The sequence below is a fragment of the Ranitomeya variabilis genome, chromosome 1 (genome assembly GCF_051348905.1).
Source record: "Ranitomeya variabilis isolate aRanVar5 chromosome 1, aRanVar5.hap1, whole genome shotgun sequence".
Lineage (NCBI taxonomy): Eukaryota > Metazoa > Chordata > Amphibia > Anura > Dendrobatidae > Ranitomeya > Ranitomeya variabilis.
In genome coordinates, this window is record NC_135232.1 from 653,465,206 (window position 1) to 653,486,035 (window position 20,830).

Here is a 20,830-nt window from a genome sequence, read left to right on the forward strand (position 1 = left end):
TAAACCGAGAAAAAAATAATGACCAGCGCGCCTGTCTAGGATTCAGGCGCCTGGCGGTCTCAAGATAAATCAAATTTTTGTGGTCAGTCAATACCACCACCTGATGTCTGGCCCCCTCGAGCCAATGGCGCCACTCCTCAAACGCCCACTTCATGGCCAAAAGCTCCCGATTCCCAACATCATAATTCCGCTCAGCGGGCGAAAATTTACGGGAAAAGAAGGCACAAGGCCTCATCACGGCGCAGTCAGAACTTTTCTGCGACAACACTGCCCCAGCTCCGATCTCAGAAGCGTCGACCTCAACCTGAAAAGGAAGAGTCACATCAGGCTGACGCAACACAGGGGCAGAAGAAAAACAGCGCTTAAGCTCCTGAAAGGCCTCCACAGCATCAGGGGACCAATTAGCAACATCAGCACCCTGTCTAGTCAAATCGGTCAATGGCTTAACGACATCCGAAAAACCAGAAATAAATCGACGATAAAAGTTGGCAAAGCCCAAAAATTTCTGAAGACTTTTAAGAGAAGAAGGCTGCGTCCAATCACAAATAGCTTGAACCTTGACAGGATCCATCTCAATGGAAGAGGGAGAAAAAATATATCCCAAAAAGGAAATTCTCTGAACCCCAAAAACGCACTTAGAACCCTTGACACACAGAGAATTAGACCGCAAAACCTGAAAAACCCTCTTAACTTGCCGGACATGAGAGTCCCAGTCATCCGAAAAAATCAGAATATCATCCAGATACACTATCATAAATTTATCCAAAAAATCGCGGAAAATATCATGCATAAAGGACTGGAAGACTGAAGGGGCATTAGAAAGACCAAAAGGCATCACCAAATACTCAAAGTGGCCCTCGGGCGTATTAAATGCGGTTTTCCACTCATCCCCCTGCCTGATTCGCACCAAATTATACGCCCCACGAAGGTCAATCTTAGAGAACCACTTGGCCCCCTTTATGCGAGCAAACAAATCAGTCAGCAACGGCAATGGGTATTGATATTTAACCGTGATTTTATTCAAAAGCCGATAATCAATACATGGTCTCAAAGAGCCGTCTTTTTTTGACACAAAGAAAAAACCGGCTCCTAAGGGAGATGACGATGGACGAATATGTCCCTTTTCCAAGGACTCCTTTATATATTCTCGCATAGCAGTATGTTCAGGCACAGACAGATTAAATAAACGACCCTTTGGGTATTTACTACCCGGAATTAAATCTATAGCACAATCGCACTCACGGTGCGGAGGTAGTGAACCAAGCTTGGGTTCTTCAAAGACGTCACGATAGTCAGACAGGAACTCAGGGATTTCAGAGGGGATAGATGATGAAATGGACACCAAAGGTACGTCCCCATGAGTCCCCTTACATCCCCAGCTCAACACAGACATAGCTCTCCAGTCAAGGACTGGGTTGTGAGACTGCAGCCATGGCAATCCCAGCACCAAATCCTCATGTAGATTATACAGCACTAGAAAACGAATAGTCTCCTGGTGATCCGGATTAATACACATAGTCACTTGTGTCCAGTATTGTGGTTTATTATTAGCCAATGGGGTGGAGTCAATCCCCTTCAGAGGAATAAGAGTTTCCAAAGGCTCTAAATCATACCCACAACGATTGGCAAAGGACCAATCCATAAGACTCAAAGCGGCGCCAGAGTCGATATAGGCGTCAGTAGTAATAGATGACAAAGAGCAAATCAGGGTCACAGACAAAATAAATTTAGACTGTAAAGTGCCAATGGAAACAGATTTATCAAGCTTTTTAGTACGTTTAGAGCATGCTGATATAACATGAGTAGAATCCCCACAATAGAAACACAACCCATTTTTCCGTCTAAAATTCTGCCGCTCGCTTCTGGACAGAATTCTATCACACTGCATGCTTTCTGGCGTCTTCTCAGTGGACACCGCCAGATGGTGCACTGGTTTGCGCTCCCGCAGACGCCTATCGATCTGAATGGCCATTGTCATGGACTCATTCAGACCCGCAGGCACAGGGAACCCCACCATAACATCCTTAATGGCATCAGAGAGACCCTCTCTGAAAGTAGCCGCCAAGGCACACTCATTCCACTGAGTAAGCACAGACCATTTACGGAATCTTTGGCAGTAAATTTCAGCTTCATCTTGCCCCTGCGATAGGGACATCAAAGTTTTTTCTGCCTGAAGTTCCAAATGAGGTTCCTCATACAGCAAGCCCAAGGCCAAAAAAAACGCATCCACATTGCGCAACGCAGGATCCCCTGGTGCCAATGCAAAAGCCCAGTCTTGAGGGTCGCCGCGGAGCAAGGAAATCACAATCCCAACCTGCTGTGCAGGGTCTCCAGCAGAACGAGATTTCAGGGACAAAAATAGCTTACAATTATTTCTAAAATTCTGAAAGCTAGATCTATTCCCTGAGAAGAATTCCGGCAAAGGAATTCTCGGCTCAGATACCGGAGCATGAATAATAAAATCTTGCAAACTTTGTACTTTCGTGGCGAGATTATTCAAACCTGCAGTTACACTCTGAAGATCCATTATTAACAGGTGAACACAAAGCCATTCAAAGATTATAAGGAGAGAGAAAAAAAAGAAAGACTGCAGCATAGACAGACTGGCAAGTGATCCAATTAAGAGCACAGAAAAAAAAAAAAAAAAAAAAAAAAACTCTCAGCAGACTTCTTATTTCTCTCCTTTCTCAGCCAAGGATTTTAACCCTTTAGTGGGCCGGTCAAACTGTCATGATCTCCATGGCCAGAGAACTAGCATAAGCCTCTATAGGGACAAGCTCTTGGAAGATGTAACTGTACTGACCATGAACTAAACCTACCGCATCATCTAGAAGTAGCCAGGTAGCATGTCCTACTTTTTATCCCTATATGCCCAGCGCCGGCCGGAGAACTAAATAATGCTAGCAGAGGGAAATATAAGACCTGACTCACCTCTAGAAAAATGCCCAAAAAAAGGAGACAGAAGCCCCCCACATATATTGGCGGTGATATGAGATGAAACAACAAACGCAGCAGGAAAATAGTTTTAGCAAATTTGAGGTCCGCTTTCTAGATAGCAGAAGACAGAAAGCATACTTTCATGGTCAGTAGAAAACCCTAACAAAACACATCCAGAAATTACTTTAGGACTCTGGCATTAACTCATAATACCAGAGTGGCAATTCCTGATCAACAAGAGCTTTCCAGACACAGTAACGAAACTGCAGCTGTGAACTGGAACCAAAATACAAAAACAAAACATGGACGAATGTCCAACTTATCTAGTAGATGTCTGGGAGCAGGAACAAGCACAGAGAGGCTTCTGATAACATTGTTGACCGGCAAGCATCTAACAGAGAAGCCAGGTTATATAGCGACACCCAGATCTAATCAGAACAGGTGAACAGGGAAGATGATGTCACAAGTTCAATTCCACCAGTAGCCACCGGGGGAGCCCAGAATCCAAATTCACAACAGGACTCCCTCTGGTGGCTGTGAGTGGAGCTGCTGGTTCTGAGGTTCCTTCTCCAGCTGACCTCATTTAGTTCTAGGCTGGCTGCTCTATTTAACTCCACTCAGATCGTTACTTGATGCCAGCTGTCAATGTTCTAGTACTGGTTCAGTTCTCTCTTGGATCTTGCAGATGACCTGTCTACTCCAGCAAAAGCTAAGTCCCTGCTAGTTAAATTGTTTATCTCTGTTTTCTTGTCCAGCTTGCTATCATAATTTTGCCAAGCTAGCTGGAAGCTCTGGGATGCAGAGTGGCACCTCCGCACCGTGAGTCGGTGCGGGGGTCTCTTTTGCACACTCTGCGTGGTTTTTATAGTTTTTTGTGCTGACCGTAAAGTTGCCTTTTCTATCCTCAGTCTGTTTAGTTAAGTCTGGCCTCCTTTGCTGAACCTGTTTCATTCCTGTGTTTGTAACTTCCATCTTAACTCACAGTTAATATTTGTGGGGGGCTGCCTGTTTTCTTTGGGGAATTTCTCTGAGGCAAGGTAGGCTTTATTTTCTATCTTTAGGGGTAGTTAGCTCTTAGGCTGTGAAGAGGCGTCTAGGCAGAGTCAGGTACGCTCCACGGCTATTTCTAGTTGTTGTAATAGGATTAGGGGTTGCGGTCAGCAGAGTTCCCACTTCCCAGAGCTGGTCCTGTATTACTAGTTTGCTCATCAGGTCTTTCCTAGTGCTCCTAACCACCAGGTCATCATAACAGTACAGCTGGCCAGTAAAGTGTTAATGCATCTCAATAGAGGGATAAGAGAAGTTCTGAGACCATTTTTTTTTTTCCTCTGCAGCGTGTTTTGTTTTTCCTTTCCCCTAAATCTCTGGGTGGTTCAGGACACAGGTGTAGATATGGATATTCAAGGTCTGTCCTCTTGTGTGGATCAACTCACTGCAAGGGTACAAGGCATTCAAGATTATGTAGTTCAGAATCCGATGTTAGAACCCAGAATTCCAATTCCTGATTTGTTTTCTGGGGATAGATCTAAGTTCCTGAATTTCAAAAATAATTGTAGACTGTTTCTTGCTTTGAAACCCCGCTCCTCTGGTGACCCCATTCAGCAAATAAAAATCATTATTTCTTTGCTGCGTGGCGACCCTCAAGACTGGGCATTTTCCCTTGCGCCAGGATATCCTGCATTGCGTAATGTAGATGCGTTTTTTCTGGCGCTTGGATTGCTTTATGATGAACCAGATTCAGTGGATCAGGCAGAGAAAATCTTGCTGGCTTTGTGTCAGGGTCAGGATGAGGCGGAGGTATATTGTCAGAAGTTTAGAAAGTGGTCTGTGCTTACTCAGTGGAATGAGTGTGCCCTGGCGGCAATTTTCAGAAAGGGTCTTTCTGAAGCCCTTAAGGATGTTATGGTGGGATTCCCCACTCCTACTGGTCTGAATGAGTCTATGTCCTTGGCCATTCAGATCGATCGACGCTTACGTGAGCGCAAAACTGTGCACCATTTGGCGGTATCTTCTGAGCAGAGGCCTGAGCCTATGCAATGTGATAGGACCTTGACCAGAGCTGAACGGCAAGAATACAGACGTCAGAATGGGCTGTGTTTTTACTGTGGTGACTCCAATCATGCTATCTCTGATTGTCCTAAGCGCACTAAGCGGTTCGCTAGGTCGGCCACCGTTGGTACTGTACAGCCAGAATTTCTTTTGTCCGTTACTCTGATTTGCTCTCTGTCGTCCTATTCTGTTATGGCATTTGTGGATTCAGGCGCTGCCCTGAATTTGATGGACTTGGAGTTTGCCAGGCGCTGTGGTTTTTTCTTGGAGCCTTTACAGTATCCTATTCCATTGAGAGGAATTGATGCTACGCCTTTGGCCAAGAATAAGCCTCAGTACTGGGCTCAATTGACCATGTGCATGGCTCCTGCACATCAGGAGAATATTCGCTTTTTGGTGTTGCATAATTTGCATGATGTGGTTGTTTTGGGTTTGCCATGGCTACAGGTCCATAATCCAGTATTGGATTGGAAATCAATGTCTGTATCTAGTTGGGGTTGTCAAGGAGTACATGGTGATGTCCCATTGTTGTCAATTTCGTCTTCCCATCCTTCTGAAGTCCCCGAGTTCTTGTCGGATTACCGGGATGTATTTGATGAGCCCAAATCCAGTGCCCTACCTCCTCATAGTGAGCAATTAATTTGATTCCTGGTAGTAAGTTTCCGAAGGGCCGACTGTTCAATTTGTCTGTGCCAGAACACGCCGCTATGCGGAGTTATATAAAGGAGTCCTTGGAGAAAGGGCATATTCGCCAGTCGTCGTCACCGTTGGGAGCAGGGTTCTTTTTTGTGGCCAAGAAGGATGGTTCGCTAAGATAGATCTTCGAGGGGCGTATAACCTTGTGCGTATTAAACAGGGCGATGAATGGAAAACAGCATTTAATACGCCCGAGGGCCATTGTGAGTACCTGGTGATGCCATTCGGGCTTTCTAATGCTCCATCTGTGTTTCAGTCCTTTATGCATGACATCTTCCGAAAGTACCTGGATAGATTCATGATTGTATATTTGGATGATATTTTGGTCTTTTCGGACGATTGGGAGTCTCATGTGAAGCAGGTCAGAATGGTGTTCCAGATCCTTTGTGCTAATTCCTTGTTTGTGAAGGGCTCTAAATGTCTCTTTGGAGTTCAGAAGGTTTCATTTTTGGGCTTCATTTTTTCCCCTTCTACTATCGAGATGGACCCTGTTAAAGTTCAGGCCATTTATGATTGGACTCAGCCTACTTCTGTGAAGAGCCTTCAGAAATTCCTGGGCTTTGCTAATTTTTACCGTCGCTTCATCGCTAATTTTTCTAGTGTTGTTAAACCATTGACTGATTTGACCAAGAAAGGTGCTGATGTGGTCAATTGGTCCTCTGCGGCCGTTGAGGCTTTTCAGGAGTTGAAGCGTCGTTTTTCTTCTGCCCCTGTGTTGTGTCAGCCAGATGTTTCGCTCCCGTTTCAGGTCGAGGTGGATGCTTCTGAGATTGGAGCAGGGGCTGTTTTATCTCAAAGAAGTTCTGATGGCTCGGTGATGAAACCATGTGCTTTCTTTTCTAGAAAGTTTTCGCCTGCTGAGCGCAATTATGATGTGGGCAATCGAGAGTTGTTGGCTATGAAGTGGGCGTTCGAGGAGTGGCGACATTGGCTTGAAGGAGCCAAGCATCGCGTGGTGGTCTTGACGGCTCACAAGAATCTGACTTATCTCGAGTCTGCCAAGCGGTTGAATCCTAGACAGGCTCGATGGTCGCTGTTTTTCTCCCGCTTCGATTTTGTGGTTTCGTACCTTCCGGGTTCTAAGAATGTGAAGGCTGATGCCCTTTCAAGGAGTTTTGTGCCTGATTCTCCGGGAGTTCCTGAGCCGGCTGGTATTCTCAAAGAGGGGGTAATTTTGTCTGCCATCTCCCCTGATTTGCGGCGGGTGCTGCAGGAGTTTCAGGCTGATAGACCTGACCGTTGTCCAGCGGAGAAACTGTTTGTCCCTGATAGATGGACTAGCAGAGTTATCTCTGAGGTTCATTGTTCGGTGTTGACTGGTCATCCTGGAATCTTTGGTACCAGAGATTTGGTGGCTAGATCCTTTTGGTGGCCTTCCTTGTCACGGGATGTGCGTTCTTTTGTGCAGTCCTGTGGGATTTGTGCTCGGGCTAAGCCCTGCTGTTCTCGTGCCAGTGGGTTGCTTTTGCCCTTGCCGGTCCCGAAAAGGCCCTGGACGCATATTTCCATGGATTTTATTTCGGATCTCCCTGTCTCTCAAAGGATGTCGGTCATCTGGGTAGTTTGTGATCGCTTCTCTAAGATGGTCCATTTGGTACCTTTTCCTAAATTGCCTTCCTCCTCTGATTTGGTTCCATTATTTTTCCAGCATGTGGTTCGTTTGCATGGCATTCCGGAGAACATCGTGTCGGACAGAGGTTCCCAGTTTGTTTCAAGGTTTTGGCGGTCCTTTTGTGCTAAGATGGGCATTGATTTGTCTTTTTCTTCAGCTTTCCATCCTCAGACAAATGGCCAAACCGAACGAACCAATCAGACTTTGGAAACATATCTGAGATGCTTTGTTTCTGCTGATCAGGATGATTGGGTGTCCTTCTTGCCTTTGGCTGAGTTCGCCCTTAATAATCGGGCCAGCTCGGCCACTTTGGTTTTGCCCTTTTTCTGTAATTCTGGTTTCCTTCCTCGTTTTTCTTCAGGGCAGGTTGAGCCTTCGGACTGTCCTGGTGTGGATTCTGTGGTGGACAGGTTGCAGCAAATTTGGACTCACGTGGTGGACAATTTGACATTGTCCCAGGAGAAGGCTCAACGTTTCGCTAACCGCCGTCGCTGTGTTGGTCCCAGACTTCGTGTTGGGGATTTGGTTTGGTTGTCGTCTCGTTATGTTCCTATGAAGGTTTCGTCTCCTAAGTTTAAGCCTCGGTTCATTGGTCCTTATAAGATTTCTGAAATTCTTAATCCTGTGTCATTTCGTTTGGACCTTCCAGCTTCTTTCGCCATCCATAATGTGTTCCATAGGTCGTTATTGCGGAGATATGTGGCTCCTATGGTTCCCTCCGTTGACCCTCCTGCCCCGGTTTGGTTGAGGGGGAGTTGGAGTATGTGGTGGAGAAGATTTTGGATTCTCGTATTTCGAGACGGAAACTTCAGTACCTGGTCAAGTGGAAAGGTTATGGTCAGGAGGATAATTCCTGGGTTGTTGCCTCTGATGTTCATGCTGCCGATCTGGTTCGTGCCTTTCATTTGGCTCGTCCTGATCGGCCTGGGGGCTCTGGTGAGGGTTCGGTGACCCCTCCTCAATGGGGGGGTACTGTTGTGAATTCTGTTTTTGAACTCCCTCCTGTGGTCATGAATGGTACTTCGGCGAGTTCTGTCCATGGACTCCCTCTGGTGGCTGTGAGTGGAGCTGCTGGTTCTGAGGTCCCTTCTCCAGCTGACCTCATTTAGTTCTAGGCTGGCTGCTCTATTTAACTCCACTCAGATCGTTACTTGATGCCAGCTGTCAATGTTCTAGTACTGGTTCAGTTCTCTCTTGGATCTTGCAGATGACCTGTCTACTCCAGCAAAAGCTAAGTCCCTGCTAGTTAAATTGTTTATTTCTGTTTTCTTGTCCAGCTTGCTATCATAATTTTGCCAAGCTAGCTGGAAGCTCTGGGATGCAGAGTGGCACCTCCGCACCGTGAGTCGGTGCGGGGGTCTCTTTTGCACACTCTGCGTGGTTTTTATAGTTTTTTGTGCTGACCGTAAAGTTGCCTTTTCTATCCTCAGTCTGTTTAGTTAAGTCTGGCCTCCTTTGCTGAACCTGTTTCATTCCTGTGTTTGTAACTTCCATCTTAACTCACAGTTAATATTTGTGGGGGGCTGCCTGTTTTCTTTGGGGAATTTCTCTGAGGCAAGGTAGGCTTTATTTTCTATCTTTAGGGGTAGTTAGCTCTTAGGCTGTGAAGAGGCGTCTAGGCAGAGTCAGGTACGCTCCACGGCTATTTCTAGTTGTTGTAATAGGATTAGGGGTTGCGGTCAGCAGAGTTCCCACTTCCCAGAGCTGGTCCTGTATTACTAGTTTGCTCATCAGGTCTTTCCTAGTGCTCCTAACCACCAGGTCATCATAACAGAGGGCCATGCTCAAAACCCTTATGGCCAATACCCAACTCGCCAATATGAGCAAGGGCAGCATTTTGATCAGGGACAGAAATCATACACACAGGGTGATGGACAATTGGCCCAACAAAGGCCACCTGACCAGGACCCTGAGCTGCCGCCATCACCTCCACCAACTTACAGGAATCTGTAATTCAAAATGTTTTCTGGTGTAAATATTTTTGGTTGCTAACCATGTTTTGGTTTTACTCTGCTGTGATTGCACTTTGTTCTATTTTTCTAAAAAAATGGGTTATGTCAAGTTTATTTAAAAAAAATACCATATGATATTAATATGGTGTTTAACAAAAAAAAAGGCTTTTGCTATAATAAAAATATATAATCAAAAGTCAATTTCAGTTTGTTGGACCAATCATTACAACATCATACTCAATTACTAGGTTCCTAAACATCTGTTAAAGAAGTCATTGAAACACACATAGTTAAGTAATTTAAGTAATTTATGCATTTTTTAGGCAAAAATATATAGATATAAAGGAAAAAACTACAACACAGAGACAGCATTATCTTGCCAGGGAGTAGCACCCTGAGGAGAAATAAGATAATTTGTAAAAATATCCCTAACTTTTATGCCAGAAAGGGGACGCCGCTGAGGAAGGACTTGTGTTGTAGGCCTACCCACATTAGCCAGCATGCCTTCACCACTGTCAGTTGAGCAGCACTCATGAATTCTTGTAAAGTTGTGTAGAACAACACAAGCTTTTATGACTTCCTTTACATTTGACTCACTCAGCTGAATGGCAGACTGGAGAACACGCCATTTGGATGCCATAATGCCAAAGGCGCACTCCACCAGTCGCCGTGCACGTGAAAGTCTGACATTAAAGACACGCCGCCGGTGGTAAAGGTTGCGCCAGGGATAAGGCCTCATGACATGCCTGGTCAATTGGAAGGCCTCATCTGTCACAAGTACATATGGGACTGCTTCAGCATTGGAGCCTGGGAGTTGTCGTGGTGGTGGGAGGTCCAACAGGTTTTCACGTAGCCGCCGACCCATAATAGACGCATTGAAGACTCTAGAGTCTCCAGTTCGCCCATAGGCCCCAATATCTACAATTATAAACCTGTAGTTACTGTCAACTACAGCTAACAGAACTACAGAGAAAAACTGCTTTTAATTGTAGAATTGGGTGCCCGAGTTTGACGGCTTACGCTCCCTGATATGTTTCCCATCCTGTGCTCCAATACAGTGCGGAAATTCACAAGAGTCAGAAAATCCACGGGCTATTTTGAGCCAGTCCTCCCTTTTGGGCTCCGCCTTCACAAGCTCATGTAGTTTGTCCCATATTTGAACACATGTATTACGCACAATGCCGGAAATAGTGGACAAAATGGCCATATCGGAGGGTTCCACCTGTTGTAGAGGCCTTAAATAGGGTTTATTCTGATGATTGAAATTAATTTCAGGCCTCAAAAATGTTAAATGTCCATTTTGTAAGGTTGCGTGAAAAAAACGCATTACGGATGCCATACGGATTACATACGGAGGTTTACATGCGTAAAATACGCAGCCACACCCTGCCTATGGCTGACATACGGAACACTGTTTTGGGATCATTTCTGCTTATTACGCCTGTAAAAAAACGGACCGTATTTCCCTACGCTGAGTATGACCCCGGCCTTAGCTGGAAAATGCTATTTTAAGAGCACTTTCAGCCACTTTGACAAAGTAAGCTTATCAGCCTCATCAGGTCTAATATATCTATTTAATAATGTATTCAGTTTTCATTGTGAAATCTGGTGATAGAGCTGCTTTAAGCAGAACAGTAAAACAAATAATAAACACAGTTCAAAGAAATAAAGTGAACACTTAAACAAAACATTGTAACTCCAAGTCAATCACACTTCTATGAAATCAACTTGTCCAGTTATGAAGCAACCCTAATTCAAAATCTATTTCTCCTGCTGTTGTGCAAATGGGACAACAGCTACATATGATAGGCAATCAGCAAGAATACCCCTATAAAGGAGTGGTTCTGCAAGGGGTGACCACAGACCCTTTCTCTGTTATCATCCTTTTTGGCTGTTGTTTTGGTCACTTTTGCATCTTGTAATTGCTCCCACCCCTACAGTAGCATGAGGCGGTGTCTACAACCCACAGAAGTTGCCCAGGTAGTGCAGCTCATCCAAGATGGCGCATCAATGCCAGCTGTGGCAAGAAGGGTAGCTGTATCTGTCAGCACAGTGTCCACAGCATAGAGCAGATACTAGGAGACAGGCCAGTACACCATGAGACATGGAGGGGGCCATAGGAGGGCAACAACCCAGCAGCAGGACCACTACCTTCTCCTTGGTGATAGGAAGAACAGGAGGAGCAGTACCAGAACCATGCAAAATGACCTCCAGCACTAACATCCATGTGTCTGCTCAAACTGTCACAAACAGACCCTATGAGGGTGGTATGAGGGCTCGATGTCCGGAAGTGGGGGTTGTGCTTACAACCCAACAAGGGCGATTGGCATTTGCCAGAGAACACCAAGATTGGCAGATTTGACATTAGCTCCCTATACTCTTCACGGATGAGAGCAGGTTCACACTGAGCACACGTGACAGACATGACAGAGTTTGGAGACACCATGGAGAATGTTTTGCTGCCTGCAATATCCTCCAGCATGACTGGATTGGTAGCAGATAATGGTGTGGGGAGGCATTTCTTTGGAGGACAACAAACAGACATGCTATGCAGCAGGGACCACCAATTAAATATCAAAATTTATTAGAGTCAACACAACACCAAAAATTTTAAAAACATTTAAAAACAGCTCATAGTACACGCTCCCATGAATGGGATCCATCCGCAGGACATGAAAAACACCAACTATCCCAAAATATACCAACAATTTATGTAATAATAATACAATGAACCTATTCAAAAGAACTCTGGCCACTGTGCACCTGAGTTGTAATTTTGAAGCATTTCTTTGGAGGGCCGCACAGCCCTCCATGTGCTCGCCAGAGGCAGCCTGTCTGCCATTAGGCACCGAGATGTGATCCTCAGACCCATTGTGAGAGCATATGCTGGTGCGGTTGGCCCTGGGTTCCTTCTGAATCATGACACTGCTAGGTCTCAAGAGGCTGAAGTGTGTCAGCAGTTCCTGCAAGATGAAGACATTGAAGCTATGGACTGGCCCACACGTTCCCCAGACCTGAATCCGATTGAACACATCTGGGACATCATGTCTCGCACCATTCACCAACGTCACGTTGCACCACAGACTGTCCAGGAGTTGGCGGATGCTTTAGTCCAGGTCTGGGAGGAGATTCCTCAGGAGACCATCCGCCGCCTCATCAGGATCATGCCCAGGCGTTGTAGGGAGGTCATACAGGCACGTGGAGGCCACACACACTACTAAGCATCATTTCCTTGTCTTGAGGCATTTCCACTGAAGTTGGATCAGCCTGTAATTTGATTCTCCATTTTCATTTTGAGCATCATTCCAAGTCCAGACCATATCCATTGGATATTCATTTTGATTTACATTGATCATTTTTATGTTTTATTGTTCTCAACGCATTCCACTATGTAATGAATAAAGATTTGCAACTGAAATATTTAATTCAGTGATATCTAGGATGTGGGATTTTAGTGTTACCTTTATTTTTTTGAGGATTGTATATAATATTATCATGTGCATTTAAAAACCTGTATGTCCACATATAGGCTTGATTCAAGCCGGGATCAGATGCATTACATGAGGATTCTCATTGACTTTGATAGGGTCCTGTAGGATTTTCATCATTTCACAAGAAAAAATAGTGCATATTTATTACATTTCCAACAGAATCTGCAACCACAGAAAGCACGCATACAAGAAAATCCAAATGAGCTCCAAGATGTCACGTCCAGGTTCCAGCAAACAAAATATTAATGCTGTCATGCCATCATCTGGACATTAGTGGTACTGCATCTATAATGAATGAATGCATACAAAGGCGAAACAAAGGTACAACAAAGTACAATACTACCAGAAAGTTATTTCACATATTTAAATGCTGCTGAAAATGCACTTTTATGGATCTGTAGTCAGTATTACTTTAGGGGATCAGGACTGGGGTTTGTATTTGTTTACGGTGACCTGTATGGGGAAAATATTAATATTCTAGGTTTGATCTTTATTTGTTAAGGGGGCCTAATTTGGGGTTTGTACTAGTTTAGGGGTCTGGGTTCTGTGCTTATTTTGCAATGTGATTATGAGAGCCATATGCAATGTTCCTTGTGTGTCTTTGTTGCTAACAAGTTGGGAAGATAGTGATGAGAGCATTTCTACCTCTAGGAAAGACAACACAGAACTGCATCACATTTATGTAAGTGGCCCTGCTAATCAGCTAGAAAGCAGAGGGACACATAGCATCCAGGCAAACAGTGCAGTGAAGGTTATTGTCTGCATCCACTCATAGGTAAGAAACGGGTGACTGTCTATATTACTGGATGACATGGGCAGTCAAAGGTTAAAGGGGCATTCCCATCTCCAAGATCCTATCCTAATATGTAGTAAGTGTAATAATATTAGCAAATACCTCCAATTAGAAATGTAGTATAGTTCTTCTGATTCGCTGTCGCTTACCCCATGTGCAGGGCATTGCAGTAGCTTAGGTATCCATGGTTACGACCTCTCATATTGTGACAGTTAGTTGTTGGTGGTCGTAACCATGGATATCAAAGCTACTGCAATGTCCTGAACATGAGGAAAGCGACAGAAGAGTATCAGAAGAACTATACTACATTTTAAATTGGAGATATTTGATAGTATTATTACATCTACTACATATTGTGATAGGAACTTGAAAATGGGAATACCCCTCTGATAAAGTATGACAGTAAAGTTTTATGTATCAGCATCTCCAATGCGCTCAGATTGTAAAAGTGTTACTGTTAATATTGCTTGTGGTCTAGGACAATGTGACAATCCATGGTAAATCTGAGGAGTGAAGTAGGTAATATCTTTATTCTGGTTGGACAGTGACAGGGTTAATTTACATGTGGCAGGTGATCTGTGGCATTTAATGTATCAGTGCCAGCATCCATTGTGATCTAGGGCAGTGAAAGGGTTAATGTCAGTATAACTGGTGACGGGGTCAAAGGTTTCCTGATGGTCTAGAGCAGCGAATGGAATATTATCGGTGTAGCCTACAGCAGACAAATTATTAAATTGAAGGTTTTTGACCTAGGGTGAAGGAAGAGTTAATGCTGCATACCTGGTGTCCGGTGAGTGCCTTAGTTCTCCTTTCTCCAGGGTTCTCCTTTGCTGTATCTGATGTTTCCATCCGGCACTGACAATATTAATGAAGGCAGCGGGACATAACTGTACAGCTGGATAGTTCTCTCTATGATAGGGCGGAGTGATTCAGGAACGCTCTGCCTTCTGCCTGATCATTACCGGAGCAGTCTTCCACTGAACAGGAGTAGCCTCGGAGCTAGGCGACCGTACAACTTAGAGGGAACTATGGTCATGTTTCCTATTTATAATTCACAGGCCAAAGGTTGGGGGCATGTCTAAGGGGATAAAACCTGTGCACCCTGCGCAAAAGCCACTTTTCAGAATCTCACTGATGTCCCATAAAGAGCACTTTACTACAATGGCAATGTAAGCTAGAATCCAGGTAACAGCAACAGATCCATCTTTTTACTCTTTAAAGGATTGTCCAGGCTTAGGACACAAGTGCAAACCACTTGTGAATCTTCACAGCGTGCAGTGTGCGTAGCGTGCAGTGTCCACAGCGTGCAGTCTCCACCGATGCCTGGAGAATTCTACTTGCAGTCACATAATCGCCACCACCCAGCGCTGACGAATCCTGACAGTTCACACTGTGCGCTTTAAGTATTCACAAGTATGCAGTCTCATAGCGCGACTATAGCAGGGGTGGGGAACGTCCAGCCTGCGGGCCGTATACGGCCTGCAATATCATCTGCTGAGGCCCTCAGCCACTTTGTCCATTATTGGCCGCGGGCCCTTTAATTCTGCAGAGCTGGACGGGGAAGGCCGCTCTGTGGCCTGGTGCCGTCCCTATTGCTCATTCAACTTATCGGTATCATAGACGACGATACAGTTGAAAGCAGTAAGGTATGAAAGAGCGTCAGATGTTTCCTCTCCCATCACTCCCCCTCTGCTTGTGACTCAGCAGGAGCGCGATGACGTCACTTCATTGTGCGCCGTGCTGTACTAGCAGTGGAGCCGATGAGACCGGAGCAGAGCCTGGAGCAGTGCGGGAACAAGGAGGAGGGGTGAGTATTGTGCGAGTGTGTGTGTATGCATTATTGTGTGTGTGTGAATGCAGGGGCTTCACTATACTGTGTGTCTGCACTATACTGTGTATTAGGCGAGCTGCGCATGAACTATACTGTGTGTTGGTGGGGAGCTGCCCTGTACTGTGTGTTGGGTGGGGAGCTCCACTGTACTTTGTGTTGGGGGAGCTGAACTATACTGTGTGTGGAGGGAGCAGCACTATACTGTGTATTGTGGGGAGCTGAACTTTGTTGTGTGTTGGGGAGCTGCACTATACTGTGTGTGGGGGGAACTGCACCATACTGTGTGTAGGGGGAGTTGCACTATACTGTGTATTGGGGGAATTGGGCCTGCACTATACTGTGTGTGCAGGGCAGTTGCACTATACTGTACTGTGTTGGGGGGAGCTGCACTATACTGTGTGTTGGAGAGTTGACTATGCTGTGTGTTAGGGAGAGCTGCACTATACTTTGTGTTGTGGGGAGCTGAACTTTGTTGTGTTTTGGGGAACTGCACTATACTGTGTGTGGGGGGAACTGCACTATACTGTGTGTGGGGGGAGTTGCACTATACTGTACTGTGTTGGGGAGTTGCACTATGCTGTGTATTAGGGGGAGCTGCACTATACTTTGTGTTGGAGAGCTGTACTATACTGTGTGTGGGGGACCTGCACTATACTGTGTATTGGGGGAGCTGCGCCTGCACCATACTGTGTGTGGGGGGGAGTTGCACTATACTGTGTATTGGGGGAGCTGCACTATACTGTGTGTGTCTGCACTATACTATGTATTGGGGGAGCTGGGCCTGCACTATACTATGTGTGGGGAGGAGCTGCACTATACTGTGTGTGGGGGGGAGCTGCACTATACTGTGTGTTGGGGAGCTGCGCCTGCACTATACTGTGTAATAGGGGCAGCTGCACTATACTGTGTGTTGGGGGGAACTGCACTATACTGTGTGTGGGGGGAGGTGCACTATATTGTGCGTGGGGGGAGGTGCACTACTCTGTGTATTGGGGAGCTGCGCCTGCACTATACTGTGTGTTGGGGGAGAACTGCACTATACTGTGTGGGGGGTAGCTGCACTATACTGTGTGTAGGGGGGAGCTACACTATACTGAGTGTGGGGGGAGCAGCACTATAATGTGTGTGTGTGGGGGGAGGTGCACTATACTGTGTGTGGGGGGATCTGCACTATACTGTGTGTGGGGGCAAGCTGCACTATACTGTGTGTGGGGGGAGCTGCAATTTATTTAAATATTTGATTCAATATAGTTTTTAATTTTTAAGTTAATATTTTGATACGGCCCTTGAATGCTATTATAAAATTCCAAAAGGCCCTTGGCAGAAAAAAGGTTACCCACCCCTGGACTACAGACTTGAGCCTCAAGCCTGGACAACCCCTTTAAAACAGGTTGTGTGTGCATTATCACAGCCATATAATGTCATAAGTCTACACTTACAGTGAATATATCTATGCCGTTATCATTATTACCTCATACTTGGAAAACAGGGTTCTTTGCAAGAGTGATAGAGGAGCTGAGAATTTGGGGGGAGCTGGAGCCCAAAACATCTTCAGAGTTCCTGGATTCACAAAAGCCTACATATTAACAACAGAGACATATGGTTACATACAATATACATACATACAATATAAAATACACATTTGTGAATACCCCATATATCAAATGTATAATAAGGCACAGGAGAACGCCACCTGAAGCCTTATAATAAGTTAATGGAGTTTTTTTAAATCCATCACATCTTTGGAAGGGTCATGTCATGGCTTTTTTTTAAATTCTGGATGCCATGTTACCTGTTCTCCAACAAGCTGCATTCGTGGACCTTCCACATAATACTCAGCAATCTTCTGCCACTGCTGTAGGCTCTGGGGTCTTCGAGGGGGCAGGGTAACAACACCACCCTTCTGGTCCTGAAACTTTAGCGAAGAGGCTGGAATGCCATCATGAAGAAGTCTGCAATGACACGACTGCTCTATAGTAATTCATATATAAAGCCTAGTTCACACGGGGTGAAAATATATCAACAAAAGAAAAGAAGCAAAAAAAGAGCATTTAAAGTACAGTAATTCCAGAGGTTTATAGCATTAGGCTAGCGCTACATAGCATCATGACGCCCAGTGACTACAGTTGAGCGAATTTTTCAAAATTTGGTCCTGATTATGATCAACGACGAATATTGTTTTTGCAACATTCGCCGAACAGAGCCAAATGTCATTGGAGTCAATGGGAGTAGAAATGAGCGAATATGTTCGGAACTGATCATCAAACAAACTGGGGTACCAATATGGCACTAATATGGCAAATTCAGATTCGGCAACCGATTCTGAACATATTCGCTCAACTCTACTTGTGACATCTCATGTAATGACTGTCAATAGCACTGCAACGTGACTCACAACCGCAGCGCAACCGCCAGAAAACAAATCTGTTGGAATTCAGGTTGCAAGTCTGGACTTTGCCCTATGAACTTCAATATTAAGCTGACTGTGACTTTCATTCAATATGTTTAGGATCTGACAGTTTTTCACAATCAAAAATCAGCTGTAAAAAAAGCCACGTGACAGCAAACTGACTTGTCGCTTTTCTGTGACTTTTTTCTATAAACATATGTATGTGAAAATAACAGAGCACATGACAAACAGACATCTAAATGACGGCTGAGGGTTTGTACATAAGTCGCACTTTTCTCAAGTTTTTCTGCCCGTTTTTGCCATCAAAATCGCAGCAATTTACTGTCCCAGCAAAGTCAATCAGTCTTTTGTAATCTCATGCACACGTGGCTTAGATTTCGTAGATTTGAAGCAGTTTCATAAATGAAGCATGTTAGTTCTTTCAGCGTTTTTCATACATTTTAATGAATATAAATATTAAAAAAACACATAAAAAATGCATGCAACAATATGCACTGTGTTTTTCCTGCCAAAACATCAGTATTTGAAGCAGATTTTTCTGCGGCCAATATTGACCGTTTTCACTTACCCTTAAGGTACCGTCACACTCAGCAACTTTGCAACGAGAATGACAACGATCCGTGACGTTGCAGCGTCCTGGATAGCGATCTCATTGTGTTTGACACGCAGCAGCGATCTGGATCCCGCTGTTATATCGCTGGTCGGAGCTAGAAGTCCAGAATTTTATTTAGTCGCCAGGTCAGCGTGTATCGTCATGTTTGACATCAAAAGCAACGACGCCAGCAATGCCAGACATGGAGCTAACAACCAGCGAGAACGATAAGTGAGTCGCCGTTACGCCACTGGATCGCTCCTGCATCGTTCTGGAGCTGCTGTGTTTGACGTCTCTACAGCGACCTAAGCAGCGACGCTCCAGCGATCTAGTTTAGGTCGGGTCGTTGTCTAGATCGCTGCAGTGTCGCTGAGTGTGACGGTACCTTTAGTTTTGAAAAAAATGTCAAGGACACTTAAAAAAAAGCAAATGACAAAAAAATGCACTGTCTGTACTCAGCTTCATATTTGTCTATTGACTGATAGTTAACATCTGGTTATAGCCTTTTTTGCTGCAAGAATTGTGGCCAAAAATGTCAGAAAAAAAGGCAATTTTGCAAACAAATGTTCCATAAGCAAGAAACTAGAACATAAAACTAGGTCCGCACGAATCAACGGCAAAATACACATTTCACATATGGAGATTTTGCTGCAGATTTGGAGAGGAATTCATTGCAGATTTAATCCCTCTTCAATGATTCTGTACCGAAAAATCCACAACAGATACCGACAGTTTGTGTATTATAAAATTCTACATCACATGTTAATTTCTGTGCAGGGTATTATTTTGCAGCCTTTACATGAGATCTATTCACACCCTTATTGCAGATACTGTAAGGGCTTGTTCACACACTGCATTTTTGCCATGTTTTTTTCCTGCGGGAAAAAAGCAGCATTTTACAATACATGCAAACTGAATGACATTTTGGAAATCTCATGCACACGCTGCTTATTTTTTCCTTGCTGTTTTGAACCATCTAAGCGTTTTTCACATCTGAGGCGTGTCAATTGTTTCAGGGTTTTTGCAGTGTTTTTCACCCGCTTAAGTTAATGAGAAAAAAACACAAGAAATAATGCACCAAAAACGAGTGTGAAAAAAAAACATAAAAATGCAAACAAAAATCCAAGTACAAATGCATAAAAAATGCACACATTTTGTGTTTTTTCTGCCAGCATTCTGGTTTTTACAGAAGAAAAATCTGCTGCAAATACTCAGGGGATTTGACGCTGCGGATCCGCAGCAGTTTTCCCAAAGTTTACAGTACCATGTAAACCTATGGGAAAAAAAAACCGCTGTGCACATGCTGCAGAAAAATTCACGCGGAAACGCAGCGGATTATTTTCCGCAGCATGTCAATTCTTTGTGCGGATTCCGCAGCGGTTTTCAACCAGCACCAATAGGAAAGTGCAGTTGAAAACCCGCAGAGGAATCCGCAGAAGAAACCGCGAGAAAATCCGCAGTGAAAACCGCAGTGGTTTTGCACTGCGGATTTTCCAAATCCGCTGCGGAAAAATCCGCAGCAGAATCCGCAACGTGGGCACATACCCTCAGGATGAATTTTTCATGCCTATTCCTTTTGGTTATTCCTGAAATAAACCTAGATAAATCACTGATCCTCTCTACCCCACTCAATATAAGCATTCTGACGAGTTAAAGACTCATGTTAAGGGTGATCAAAGCCTGTGAGCTAATTTCACAATTCTGCAGATCCATGGCCACCATCACTATCTCTCAGATATACACATATATATCTTCATCTGGTACAGCAGATATACACTATGTGCAGAATTATTAGGCAAGTTGTATTTTAGAGGATTATTTTTATTATTGATCAACAACTATGTTCTCAATCAACCCAAAAGACTAATATAGATTAATATTTTTGGAAGTTGGAGTGGGGTTTTTTAGATTTGGCTATCTTAGGAGGATATCTGTTTGTGCAGGTAACTATTACTGTGCCGAATTATTAGGCAACTTAATAAAAACCAAATATATTCCCATCTCACTTGTTTATTTTCACCAGGTAAACCAATATAACTGCACAAAATTTAGAAATAAACATTTCTGACATGCAAAAACAAAACCCACAAAAATTAGTGACCAATATAGCCACCTTTCATTATGATGACACTCAACAGCCTTCCATCCATAGATTCTGTCAAGACACTGTTCCGAGAGGTGTGCTGTTTTCCCTCCCTGTAGATCTCACATTTTATGAGGGACCACAGGTTCTCTATGGGGTTCAGATCAGGTGAACAAGGGGGCCATGTCATTATTTTTTCTTCTTTGAGACCTTTACTGGTGGAAGTTGGAGGCATGTGATGGAGCATTGTCCTGCATGAAAATTATGTTTTTCTTGAACGATACCGACTTCTTCCTGTACCACTGCTTGAAGAAGTTGTCTTCCAGAAACTGGCAGTAGGTCTGGGAGTTGAGCTTCACTCCATCCTCAACCCGAAAAGGTCCC

The 20,830-nt window shown here is 44.4% G+C and overlaps 1 protein-coding gene across 3 annotated transcripts in view; it reads right to left on the minus strand.

Annotated features, from left to right (window-relative positions):
• TTC6 (tetratricopeptide repeat domain 6) overlaps nucleotides 1–20,830 on the minus strand; it is a 255,994-nt gene that overhangs the window by 136,259 nt on the left and 98,905 nt on the right. For all 3 annotated transcript variants that reach the window (XM_077262594.1, XM_077262599.1, XM_077262589.1), the window contains exons 7-8: nucleotides 17,154–17,313; nucleotides 16,833–16,937 (exon numbers count right to left, since the gene is read on the minus strand). In XM_077262594.1, coding sequence (XP_077118709.1) covers nucleotides 16,833–16,937; nucleotides 17,154–17,313 — 265 coding nt within the window. The remainder of the gene's footprint in view (nucleotides 1–16,832; nucleotides 16,938–17,153; nucleotides 17,314–20,830) is intronic.